This window comes from Rhinatrema bivittatum, chromosome 8, assembly GCF_901001135.1.
Source record: "Rhinatrema bivittatum chromosome 8, aRhiBiv1.1, whole genome shotgun sequence".
Lineage (NCBI taxonomy): Eukaryota > Metazoa > Chordata > Amphibia > Gymnophiona > Rhinatrematidae > Rhinatrema > Rhinatrema bivittatum.
This window is the reverse complement of record NC_042622.1, coordinates 171,960,711-171,974,608: the sequence shown is the minus strand read 5'-3', so window position 1 is coordinate 171,974,608 and position 13,898 is coordinate 171,960,711. Positions and strand designations below refer to the sequence as shown.

The 13,898-nt window shown below is 47.3% G+C and overlaps 1 protein-coding gene across 1 annotated transcript in view; it reads right to left on the bottom strand.

The window, feature by feature from the left end:
* Positions 1 to 5,147: 5,147 nt before the first annotated feature.
* The window catches only part of NXN (nucleoredoxin), a 114,364-nt gene continuing 105,613 nt past the window's right edge, over positions 5,148 to 13,898 (bottom strand). The window contains exon 8 of the mRNA XM_029611391.1: positions 5,148 to 12,486. Coding sequence (XP_029467251.1) covers positions 12,304 to 12,486 — 183 coding nt within the window. The 3' untranslated portion in view covers positions 5,148 to 12,303. The remainder of the gene's footprint in view (positions 12,487 to 13,898) is intronic.

Below are 13,898 nucleotides of genomic sequence, written 5' to 3'. Positions count from 1 at the left end.
TGCCTGCCCCTTTGTAGCTTTTTCTCTGCATTTTAGTGCAATGTCTCCTTCGTATTTTACCATTTTCTACTTAAAACAAGATGAATGTCTTTCTTTTCAGGACCCCCAATCTTCTGGCGAAGAGACTTCAGCTGTTATTCTTTCATTCGTTGTTAAGAGGTAACAGTGTGGTGGCTTTGTCTGAGCAGTCCAATTATTTAGATTCAGACTGGTAGGAGATACCAAAAAGTTCAAACCTTCTGGGAATGCTGAGGGAGCACCAAGGGGAGGGAGTCCTAGTCAGCACAGGTCAAAAAAAAAAAAGCCAAAGGCATTACCAGCAGCCCATATTTGAAATGTAAAGTCAGAGCACCACCATGGGAGAGGACGAGCCTCAGAGGTGAGGAGCAGCATAACTTCATTTTATCTCACACAAGAAGACTTGTACCCTGGTAAGGTACAAGTCTTCTCCTGCTATCATGCAGGAACCAGGAGAGGAGAGAGCAGAGCAAATACGAGCTACTGTGCTCCCTCCCTCCCAGGCAGCCAGCAGCTGAAGAGTGGGAGATATCCTTGAAATCCCTGACTCCCAGGGAGTTCCCAAGATTGCATACATGATCTCGAACCCAAACCCTGGCTCAGCCATAGGTTCGGTGGCTTCAACTTGCAATCAAGCTATTTACAATCATCCGAGGACCAGGGGGGCTTTAAATTTAAAGCACCAGCCCGTGAAGCTCCCTTTCCAGCCGACTCACCTCTTGAAGCAGCGGCCTTACTTTCATCTGGAGACAGCGGAGGACGACGATCAGGCCTGCGCATTCGGCGCCAGCGTCCCACCGCGGTAAGGCCTGTTTACCCTCTCTCACCCGGGCAGGACTGCCGCCGACCACGAGGCAAAGCCAGGCCCTGTTCCCTACCCAAGCGATCCATGCCGCTAAAGCCCGCCCCCAAGAGCCAGCCTATCACCCGATGGCTGCAAGGCAGCCAATCATCCGAGGACCAGCAGGGCTTTAAATTTGAAAGCCCATCTAGGCGCCGCGCGGCCCCTTTGGCGCGCTCCTTCGTGCAGCCCCTGAGGACAGGCCCTGTCCCTCATCTCGACAGACCTCTCTTCCTCGATTCCTTCTTCCTCCGTTCTCTTCCGACAATCAAGCTTACAGACGGGACTCACAGCTACCCCAGCTAACAACCCCGACCTTCAAACCAGCTCTACACATCAGTACCTTCCACAGGCACACCGTACCGCTCTCTGGTAGGCTACGTTTATTCACTTCAGCTACATTTACCTCTGCCAGTAAAAGTAGCAGGCGCAGAACGAGCGCGACAGCATCTATCCTTACACGCTTGCATATCGTTATTGTTAACTCTTTCCCTTGGCTTCCATACACAGCCTAAGCTATACCAAAAGGAGGTCTCGCCAGGCTTCCACGGCCCCTCCCCCTCCCTGCCATAGTCCACCCACTTGAGAAAACAGTCTTACCCTACAGCAGCAAGGCAATAAAGTAGTAGTGGTCAGGGGGTTCCACACTACAAATTATTACCTAAATCATCCATTCTTCCAACTATTTGCAATTGGCTCACACCACTCTCCTGGAATATTGATTTTCCAAATTGCGCAGGGACGTAATCCATCCTTCAAGATGCTCTTACTCCCCTTACCCACTATTCCCTACACTCTCAAGCTCAAGACTAACAGACCTAGGATACTAGGTATTAGACAACAAAGACTGATCCAATTATGATCTCTCCAGTCTCCCACATGCTCGGTTTCATTCTATTCACTTTAACCCTATTCAACGCTCAGTCCATCACTAAAATATTTCACCTTCTCAACGACCACCTGACAGACGCCAACCCTGACCTTTGCGCTATTACAGAAACATGGCTGAAACTAACAGACACAGTGCTTTTAAACCATCTCCCCAACCATCTATATGATATCCATTCAATCCCTAGACTCAAAAAAAGAGGAGGCGGCCTATTGCTAGCCACAAAAAAGGGGCTAGGGCTCTTCCTACAATTATCCACCAGAATAAGCAACCTAGAATTAGCTCTCTTCAACTCGGAACATCTCCAAAATCGCTCTGGTCTATTCACCACCAGGAACCTTGGACTCTGATCCCTCCCCATTGATCGAATTTATGGCCAAACATTTCAAGAAGGATAAACCAGCCATCCTGATGGGAGATTTTAATCTTCACGTGGGCACATCCCCATTATCCCACAATTGCGAAATCCTTCTTACAACACTCAGCCATCTGGGCTTTAGACAAATTGTTAAAGGTCCCACGCATAAAGCAGGCCACACGTTAGACCTCATTTTCCTTAACGATGGTCTAACATCCACCACTCACCCAACTTGTGTCTCAGTCCCGTGGTCTGACCATCAGATTATCTCATCTGAGCTTCAAATTAAAGATCATCCTCGGCCTGTCTTCCATAAAACTACAATTCAATACAGGAAACCTTGCTCCACAGACCAACTCAGCAAACTGCTTTTAAAAGAGCTAAATCGACTTGACCTCACAGACGCTCCATTGGCTATCAACTCATGGGTCAAGATAAGTGAGGTCGCAGATCAATCCTGCCCAACCATCACCAAATCTATGCACCCACCCAGGGTAACAGGAATCCTTGGTGCACACCGGAACTTAAAGCCCTCAAGCAAGAATTGCATAGTAAAAAGATCAGATGGCGCAAGACCCCGTCCTCCTCCACCCTTTCCAACTATAAAGCCCACCTCAACGCATACAGGAATGCCATCCTCAAAGCCAAAAAAGACTTCTCTAATAAAATCCACAACTTCTCCTTCGACTCTAAAGCCTTATTCTCTTTTGTCTCATCTCTCACAAAACCCTCGCCCCCCTCTCATTCCCGATGAGCAAGCATCCTATAAAGCCACAGAGCTGGCCATCTTCTTTGAAAATAAGATAATTAACCTCCTTAAGCCTCTCTCCACTTCCCAACCGACAACCCTCCCCTCCAGCACTTCAACAACTATTTGGAACGTCAAACTAACATCCTTTGAGACTCCATCATCACTGGAAATTGAAATCATCCTCAAGAAGCTAAAACCTGCTTCTCACCCGCTGGACGCAATACCCTCAAATCTACTTCTCTCCATCCCAAACATCATTTCAAAATCGTTAGCTAACATCATTAATTGCTCCTTAACACAAGGAAGGGTTCCAGACCAACTAAAACTAGCCATTCTAAAACCCTTACTAAAAAAACCTAACCTTCAGATATCTGACCCCGCGAACTTCCGTCCAATAGCAAACTTACCCTTGATCTCCAGAGTCATGGAAAGAATTGTTAATAAACAACTGTCTGAATACCTAGAGGAGAACAACATTCTCTCCTCCTTCCAGTTCGGATTCAGAAAATCCCAAAATACTGAAGCCTTATTAACCTCACTATCGGACACCATCCTTCTCAAGCTGGAAAGAAAACAACCTTACCTTCTCGCAATTCTTGACTTATCGGCCGCCTTCGATAAGGTTAATCACTCCATCCTACTGGAGCGCTTATCTGATATCGGTATTCAAGGAGAAGCACACAGTTGGTTCAAATCGTTCCTTGAGAATAGATTCTACAAGGTCAGGATCAATAACAAGGAATCACACCCAATCAAATCGACCCTGGGAGTCCCGCAAGGATCATCCCTCTCCCCCATACTCTTTAACATTTATCTGCTGCCACTGTGCCAATTACTTTCCAACCTCAAACTAATTTATTACATATTTGCTGACGATGTACAGATTCTTCTACCAATCACTGAATCCTTACAAAAAACCTGGGCACACTGGAACAGCTGTCTACAATCCATCAATAATCTGCTCACCAGCCTTAACCTTATCCTGAATACAAACAAGACCGAGATCCTCATCATTTCGCCAGACGAAAACCACGTTCTCCTAAACTCTCAAAGCGCCTCCCAATTCGCTAAAACATTCATCAACCATTCCCCTTCCGTCAGGAACCTAGGGGTTCGGTAACCACTTCAACTTAAAATCATTCGTCCTCAACACAACTAAAGAATGTTTTTTTAAACTACAAGTTCTCAAAAATCTGAAACCTCTCCTGCATTTTAGAGACTTCCATCTAGTAGTCCAGTCAATTATCCTCACAAAGTTAGACTACTGCAGTTCCCTCCTGCTAGGTCTCCCAGTGTAACCATCAAACCCCTACAGATGGTCCAGAATGCCGCGGCGAGGATACTTACTAACTCAAACAAGAGAGCCCATATCATGCCCATCCTTCATTTCCTTCACTGGCTCCCCATAAAATAGAGGATCACCTTTAAAGCCTTAATGATGATCCACAAGGACATTCATGGCATCGCCCATCTTAAACTAAGCTCTCAACTCCGTCCGCATACATCAGACAGACCAATCAGAAACGCATACAAAGGAACATTATACGCCCCACCGGTCAAATCCGCACTAAGAAAACGTGCAATTTCGACAGCAGGGCCTACCCTTTGGAACTCTCTGCCACCGGAGCTCCTTCAAGAACCTTGCCATCAAACATTTAAGAAACTCCTCAAAACATGGCTTTTCAGACAAGCCTTCCTGGAACCCCCAAACCATTCTGACACTGGTTAAAGGACATAACAGGTCATAATTGGGATCCAGGATCTCTCCTTATTATATATCTTAGCCTGGTCCTCTCCTTTCGTCCTAACAGCTCTGCCTCTCATCCCCCCCCTTTTTTCTCTCTACACTTTCCCTTGTCCCTCTCTTAACACCAGTTGTCACCTACGCCAAAGTATCCCGAACTACTCTACTTAGGTATGAAAGTTAAGACTTACGGATCATGTGAACGTTTACTATTAATGCTTTAAAGTTTTATCGTGCCTATGTTCTTTAGGACCCCTTTATGCTACATTTGTATTTGTCCATATGTTTGCATATTTATATTCTATTGTTGCTGTTTTAGGTAACGCCTTAGTAGCGAATGTTCTATTGTATTATATTCTATTAGACGCTATGTTTTAATGTAACGCCTTTGCCGCGATTGTTCTGTTGTATTGTAAACCAATATGATTTGTATATTATACAAGAATGTCGGTATATAAGAATTCAAAATAAATAAATAAATAAATAAGGTGTGTCAGCACTTAGAAACGTAGTGCAGTCCAAAGAACCCAACACCAAGAGAGGAAAAACCCCCCAAATAACCTTTATTTGCAGCCAACTTGGTTGATATTGCCTTTTTTTTTTTTTTTTTAATAACTGAACCATTAACTATTGTTACTGAAATATTTTAAATACAAAATGAGCAAGAAAATAGCAAAAAAAAAAGTGGGATTTTTTTTTTTTTTGTCCAACACAATAGGGGCCTTTTGCTGTTGTGTTTTTCCAGAAATGTACCAGAAAAAGACCTTAGTCACAATTGAAAAATAGCTTTCTGTGTAATAAAATGTGCCAGTGACTGCTAACCTCTGCTTAGGGATGCTTTTCACTAAATGCATCCTTTCAGAATTCAGTTCTAATATTGTTTCAATCAATAGGCCAGACTTAGCATTTCATATAAAATAAGCACAGAGGAGCACATGCCCAGCACCTGTACCACTGCTCAGCTGATGCCATATGCCCATAAGTTGCAAATCCAGTCCTGGGCTCTTAACCCACCTCACGCTGCAGCAGTGAGGCTTAAGACAGTAATTGTCCCCCCCAAAAAAACTAAGTATTCAAAAGGTGAGCAACACTCCAAGTGAATTACAAGGTTACCTCTCATTTCCCTTGACACAGTCTCTCACCCCTCCTCCTACCACCCATCTCCATCTCACAAACAACTGCCTTCCCACAGTTTTACTATTATTTTGGGATGCTATCATCTTAAATCACAGCGAACAGGCAGGCAGCCTGAAATTCCTGTACATATTCAAATCATTCCAGACCAGTGAGTTGTGTATCCCCCTACCAGAGAAAACAAAACCTTGGACACTGCTACATAAGAGAGAATGCCACCTGCAGTCCCTCAGTATCTCTCTGACTCCAGCAGATCTTAGAGATGCAAATCTGAAGTCTAGGGTTTAGTTTAAAAAAAAAAAAAAAGTGTAGTTAGTTTAGATTAGCTGAGCTGAGATTTTGCTCCCTGAGGTGTTACGCACCATCCCTCCACTGGAGCCAGGCGTCTTGGGGGGGGGGGGGGGGGGGGGGGAAGGTTAGATACCCCTGACTGTGTTTTGCGTGCACCCTGCCGGAGGGCCTGATAACCAGAGGCTTCTGGTTCCCTCGGCCTGCGAAGCTGTTCCTGGTTTCCTCTGGTCCTGCTGAGGTTGGCTAAAGTTTTTATTTAAAAAAAAAAAATAATTTGATTTCATCAGAACCTAAGAAGTTCCTCAGGTAGGCCTCTGATCTTAGTCGGGGCCCAGCTGAGACAGTGGGGACCACAGCCCAAGGAGGAGAGCCGGTCAGTGTCTGGGGCGTGAGGGTCGGCAGCTCTGGGCGGGTGCAACATCAGATGCGATCGCTTGCTGAAGGGAAGGGGCTCCCTCAACTCTTGGGGCCCATGGTGTGAGTGATGCTTTCGGGGCAGGCAGTTGCGGGCCCCGATGCCTTGGTCCACTGGCGGGTGGCCAAGTGCAGCTCCTTTTCGGTGGGTGCCGTTTTCGTCAGAGTTCTCCCGCAGTTCGGCGCATGGTGCTGAAATCCAAGATGGCTGCCTGCCACGCATGTGGCGGGGCAGGTTGGATTCGTGCTCTCTCTCTGTGTCATCTGCGGGTCGGGAGAGGGGGGCCGCTCAGGCTAGGCCTCAGTTCGGCCAGGCCTCCTGCCTCTACCTCAGAAGTCGAGGATTCTGACCTCATGGTGCCGGGGAGGGATTCCCCTTCCCCCTATGGAGCTGGTTTGCATGTCTCTGGTCAGACGACGCTGTACAGCCAGAGCCCCCACAGGGGCTGGGGGAGCAACCTGTGGACATTTCTCCTGAATTTGTGCTGCTTCTTCATCAGGCCTTTTTGACCAATCAAAGATCCGGAATTAAAAGGATAACGGAGCAGTCGGCAGCCCCATCCAGCAGGGGATCCAAACATTCTTCTCAGGATCCTCAGCGGCCCCTGGGTCTCCGTCAGGCACGCTTTGGGGGCACTGCAAGGTGGCCCCCCAGACATGCAGGGGACTGTCCCAGGATTTGATCACTCCCCAGACGTGGGAGATCCCAACACGGATGACCTGGCCTTGGATGAATTGCCACTCCCAGAGGGGGATGACCCTCAAGGTGTCCGGCTGTTCAGGGTGGAGGAGCTGCCCCCATTGATTCCCCACGTTTTAGAAGAGTTGGGGATTCAATCCGGTGCTCGATGGTCTGCGAGGACAGACAACTGCCTTTCCTCTGCCCAAGAAGATCAGGAAGTTGGTGACGGGAGGGGGGTGAGTGTGTGTTAGGACTCTCCTGATTCCGGCTTGAAGGTGGGCCAAGCGATGGCAAAAATTTACCCTCTCACTCTGGAGACCTTGGACCTTCTGAAAGTGCCGTGGGTGGATGCGGCTGTTTCGGCAGTCACCAAGAAGACAACAAGCCCGGTGGCTGCTTTGAAAGACATGCAGGACCACAAACTGGAACTTCAGCTGAAGCGTTTGTTTGAAGTCTCAGCCTGATGCAGCGTGCCTGTTTGTGTTGGGTCCAGGTTGTGGAGGCAGTAGTAGCAGGTGACTTTTTGCCCTTGCAAGCAGCCCACCTTGAGGTGGGAGTGGCTTATGTGGCTGATGCTCTCTCGGATTTGGTTCGCACCTCTGCGCGTAGTATGGTTTCCTCTGTGGCGACTCGTGGACTTGTCCTCTAAGGCGCAGCTCTGTCATCTCCCCTTCAAGGGAAAACTCTTGTTTGGGGAGGATCTGGACCAGTTGGTGAAGCTATTGGGGGAGACTAAAGGTAATAGGTTGCTGCAAGATAGGAAGGCGAGTAAGAAGGTTTTTCCTTCACAAGCTTGTTTTAGGGATTCTCCTCAGTTTCGTTCTGGTAAACCTGTTCAGTTCCCTGCATCCAGGCAAGGCTCTGGTCGTCTGTAGGCCTTTCGTAAAGGTTGTTGGACTCCCAGAGATGGTACAGGTCAGGGCTCAGGAGGCGGTAAGCCTCCCCAATGAGGCCAGGGGCCCCACTCCCATGTGGAAGCTATAGGAGGCAGATTATCCAGCTTCTGGGAGAAGTGGGAGAAGATTACCTCAGACAGGTGGGTCTGGCACGGTTACGCTCTAGCTTTCATTTCAAGTTTAGAATACCTTTGTAGAGTGTCGTGTGATTTCTCGCGGCAGGTGCGAGGCCACGTGAGCGATGGTCCAGAGGTTACTCAATCCCAATGCCATTTGTCCAGGCCCTCCTGCAGAGCAGGGCCAGTCACTGTACTCTGTGTACTTTGTGTTTCCCAAGAAGGAAGGGTCCTTTCGTCCTATCCGCAACCTGCAAAAGGTGAACCGGTGCCTACGAGTTCCCAAGTTCCATCTGGAAAACGCTCCAACCAGTGCTTGCAGTGGTACACAAAGGGGAGTTCCTTGTGTCCTTAGATCTAACAGAAGCTTATCTGCACATTCCGATCCGGCAGGACCATCAAAGATTCCTGATGTTCAAGGTGCTGGGTTAGCATTTCCAGTTTTGGGCTCTTCCCTTTGGGTTGGCCATGGCTCCTCGCATGTTCACCAAGGTGATAGTAGTAGTAGCAGCAGCTCTGCGGAAAGAAGGTATCTTCGTGCATCCATATTTGGACGATTGTCTCATCCGGGCGAAGTCTCAGGAGGACTGTGAGAGATCTCTCCAGAGGGTGATGACCATCCTACGGTCTCTTGTTTGGGTCATCAATCTGTAGAAGAGCCAGTTGGTGCCCACTCAATGCCTGGTGTACCTAGGTGTGCGATTCAACACGCAAAAGGGCAATGTCTTCCTGGCGACAGACAGCGTGCGAAAGTTACAGGCTCAGCTTAAAGGCCTTCTTTGCTTGACAGTGCCAACAGCCTGGGATTATCTTCAAGTCCTGGGCTCCATAGCATCCACATTAGAACTGGTGCCTTGGGCTTTTGCACACTTGAGACCTTTACAGCACGAGCTGTTGTCCAGGTGGTGCCCTGTGTCGGAGCAGTTCCATATTACGTTGCCTCTTCTTCAGGAACCCAGACGAGTCTCTCTTGGTGGCTATTGTGTCGTAACCTGGAGAAAGGGGGGGGGGGGGGAGTTGGCCCCTCCCCCCCAGCTTGGGTGGTCATCTCTATGGATGCCAGTCTCTCCAGATGGGGAACGGTGTGTCAAGACAAGACCACTCAAGGCCTGTGGCGAATGTTGAAGAAATCTTGGTCCATCAACAGACTCGAAACCTAGGTGGTTTGCCAGGCCCTTCAGGTGTTCCTTAGTCAGTGGGCAGATGGTGTGAGTCTTGTCCGACATCACGACCACAGTGGCGTATATCAACAAGCAGAGGGGGAATCAGGAGCCCTGTGGTAGCACTGGAAGTGCGACGTTTGTTTGCCTGGGCAGAGATTCATCTCGGAGGCATTGCCATGTTGCATGTCACGGGAGTGGAAAACGTGCAAGTGGACTTCCTCAGCCGACAGTGGTTGGACCCCAGAGCATGGGAGTTGTCCTTAGAGGCGTGGAATCACATTTGCGCTAGATGGGGCACTCTGCAGCTGGACCTGATGGCGACTCGAGCCAACTTGAAAAACAGTTTGGTTTTTCAGTCAAAGGAGAGAACATGATCAGTGGGACTCGATGCTCTGGTGTGTCCATGGGCCACAGGAATTCTTCTCTATGTCTTACCCCTGTAGTCTCTCATAGGCCGTGTTCTGAGGCGGAGAGAGTCGCATCGCAGGTCCGTGGAGCTCGTGGCTCCAGAGTGGCTAGGCGTCCCTAGTTCACGAATCTGGTACAACTGGCGGAGGACGGTCCTCTTCTTCTAGTTCATCTTCCGCGACTTCTGCATCAGGGGCCTATATTCTCGGATCGGGTCGATCACTTCTGTCTCGCGGCTTGGCTTTTGAGAGGCAGATGTTACGTCTGAAAGGGTATTCAGAGTTGGTAATTTCCACTCTTCTCCAGGCTAGGAGATCTGCTACTTCGATGGTGTTTGGCAGGTGTTTGAAGATTGGTGCTTGCAGAGGAACCTGAGCCCCATGGCTGTGGGGGTGTCCCAGATTTTGGATTTCCTGCAGCAGGGGTTAGTTAAAGGCTTAGCCTTTAACTCGCTTCGAGTTCAGGTAGCTGCTTTGGGAGCCCTCAGAGATGTTGCTCAGGGTCAGAAACTGATGACGCATCCGGATATCATCAGGTTTCTTAGAGGAGCGAAGCATTTTGTGTCCGCTAGTGCGCAAAGTATGCCCGGAGTGGAGCTTAAATTTGGTACTCCATGCTCTATGCAAAGCACCATTTGAACCGTTGAAGAGGGCGTTATTGAAGGATTTGACTCTGAAGACGGTGTTCCTGGTGGCTGTTTGGCACAGAGGATTTCGGAGCTGCAAGCCTTATCCCATAGAGACCCTTTTCTGAGAATTTACCGGGACAGAGTATCCTTGCGAACAGTTCCTTACTTCGTGCCCAAAGTGGTCTCTTCTTTCCATGTCAGACAGTAGAACCAGCTTTTCCGGACTGGTCCCGTGATTCCTCCCGGGAGAGGGAGCTGCATTTGTTGGACGTGCGGAGTGTCTTTCTCCGCTATCTGGATGTTTCTAACAGACCACCTCTTTTTGTCTTATTTGCCGGGGGCAAGAAGGGAGACAAAGCATCAAAAGCTACCATTTCCAGATGGATTCAGGAAGTTATCGCTTCCACGTACATTTCTAAAGGAAAGCAGGCTCCTGTGGGGTTGAGGGCCCACTCCCCAAGGGCACAGGCAGCCTCCTGGGCAGAGTGTCAACTTCTTTCTCCGCAGCAGATTTGTAGGGCGGCTGCCTGGTCTTCCCTTCATACTTTCATCAAGTTTTATTGTTTGGATGTCAGGGCGCAGGAGGCGGCATCCTTCGGTAAGAGCGTTCTGCGAGCGGGTCTTTCGGAGGCCCGCCCAGTATAAGGTCGCTTGGGTACATCCCACTGGTCTGGAATGATCCAAGTATGTACAGGAAAGGAAAATTGGTTCTCATCTGCTAATTTTTGTTCCTGTAATACAGCAGATCATTCCAGAGACCACCCCATTCTGACTCCGAAAGACAGTCTGTGGAAATTTTAGTATTCTGAAGGAATGATTGGCTTGCTATTAAACAGCAGGGCCCGAGGCTTACCAGTGAATGTTTCATTGGTTTCGGGTGACCTAGACCTCTGCTTAGTTGGGAGGGATCGGTCGCCCTCAGTTGAAGTTTAGTTTCAATAGCTTGGGTACAGGCCGATACTGAGGGACTGCAGGTGGCACTCTTGCTTATATAGCAGTGTCCAAAGTTTTTGTTCTCTGCTTCCATCTGCTGGTAGGAATGCACAACCCACTGGTCTGGAATGATCTAATGTATTACAGGAACGAAAATTAGCAGGTAAGAACCGATTTTCCTGTCTCATCTCAACAAAGTAATTTCGAGAGAGGGGCTGAGCTGCAGATGTTCTTGAAGGAAGGCACTGTCCTCTTACCATTTCACGCTGGGCATCTCAGCAGTTGACAAGATGCTGGGAGGGATTTTTTTTTTTCCTCCCCATTGATAAGTAGATCATATGTGAATGCAATCTCTGGTAAAGCATGAAAAAGCCTAGGCTCATGTTTATATTTTATTCAGGGCAGGGAAAACAGCAGTGAAGGGGAAGTGTGCATAGGGGGAGCAGAGGCAAGGTACAAACTGGTGCAGCCACTCCTCTGCAGAGTGCAGTTTGGCTAAATCTAAGTCAAAGCGTTGGTGATGTCACTATAAATAAAACCCAAGAACCAAAAGCTGTAGCAGAGGATTAGTTCCATTATGAACAATTTAGCAGCTGAAATTCCCCTACAAATAGTCATAATTCCAAATCCAGGAGGAGATGGTGGCCACGGTAGTGCTGAATAGCATTTTCAGCCGGCTTAGCTCTGTGAACTTTCGCTTGGATAAGGGCATGTGACCTCCAAGCACCAAATGGCACCAGTGATGGATTAGGCAGAGGACAGTGTCCAACCACTACAGAACTATACTGCAGCCTACTGCTCTCGCTGCAGTCAGAGCAGCCATGAGTACGTTCTGGAGGTAGGGGCCCTTTAAACAAGCTGTGAAAACTTTGGAAAAGAGGAGGAAGTAGGCTTAAAACCAGGCACTCTGTGCCAAAAATGCATTTAGAATGTGTTAGTTGCTTTTAAAAAAAAAAAAAAAAAACACACAAAAAAAAAAAGAGCAAATTAATTTTAAATAAAGTTTGTTCCTGCAGAATATGCAACCCTATCTCCTCTTAAATAGGTTCTGGTTTGAGTTTTTCTGCTAGAAAATCGCTGACAAACGCCTCCACGACGGCAGGTGTGATTTCTTCCACATCCATCACGTACTTGGCTCGTGCAGACATGTCCAGGATGGTAAGCAGTGGTGCTGCCTCCGGCAGGTTAGTGAAGTCCCGTAGAGAGTCTGTCATATCATCCTGCAAAAGTAAAAATCAGAAAGTGAGAAAAAGACCCTTTCAAGTAGTAGCAGGAGTAAGGGGTGTTCCACGAAAGCAGCTGATAGTAGATTGAAAACAAAGTGGAGGATTTTTTTTTTTGCACTCAGGGCAGAATTAAGCTGTGAAATTTGTTGCCAGGCCATATGATCAAAGTTAATAGCATAGCTGCATTGAAGAAGGTTTTAACAAGTGCCTGGAGGATAGGTCTATTAACAACTATTAGGCAGGTAGAGGTGGGGATAGGTAGCTTTTGGTTCTGTGGGCTGGAGGTTTTATTAGATGAAACGTTGCCATTAGGGGTATAGTGTAAGGTTGGTTCTGCTCCTTTTTATCTAAGCTTCAGGTACAGGTGCAGGTGGCTGACAGTAGGTCAGACTAGTGGGGCATCATAATGGGAGTCCTGAGGATTAGCTCACTCCCCAATAATATTTACCACCACTGATAGCTTATAGAAGGGCTCTATTTAACATTTAAAGTGCATGTACAGTAGATGACAAATTTGTGGTAATAGAGGGGAAGCCAGACCTGATTTTTTTTTTTTTTTTATGGTGAGCAAGAGGTATACAGGACTGAACCCTACCAGTTGTACTCCTACTGCTAGAAATCCACTTGCAGATGCATGCTAAGTAGTCTGCAACAGCAGTTATGCATCACGCGTGAAACTTTAAAATGTTTTAAACTTATTTTAGTCTATTTTATATTTACTGCAATTTACAAATACACAAGAAGATTATCATGTAAACAGCAAATAAGAACACAAACATCAGATCCAATCTATCATGTAATAAAGCGAATAATGCTTTCAGGAATCCTCTTTTCAGAAAGGAAGAGAACACAATAACTACAATAAAACAGCAATAATCATAAGCATGGGTGCACAGCAGAACTAGGAGAGTTCCCACTACAATACAAATCAAATTTTGGTGTCACCTCAGCAAAACAAAATCCCTCCACAGCTAAACACAAAGAGGGAGACATTGAAAAAACAAAGTTATCCATCTAAATGGCAAGTTTTGGTATATTCAGCCTCTTATTTGTCTAGAATTTAGCCAGATAAAAAAAAAGGTGTTCTAGGGAAGTAACTGGGAGGAGTTACTGATCAGGTTAACTTAGCTGGATAAAGTTAGCTGGTTATCTTATCCGGCCAAAAGAAAATTATTCCTTACCTGCTAATTTTCATTCCTGTAGTACCATGGATCAGTCCAGACAGTGGGTTATGTCCCCTTGCAGCAGGTGGAGTCAGAGCAAAACTCAAAGGCTGGCCTCTTATAAGCTGGAGCGCCTTCTCTGTCCCTTCAGTATTAAGAATATCAAAGCAAGAGAAAAAACGTTTGGATGGATCAAGGAAATCGGTATAAAATACTCAACATATGAACCGCATCAAAATTTTG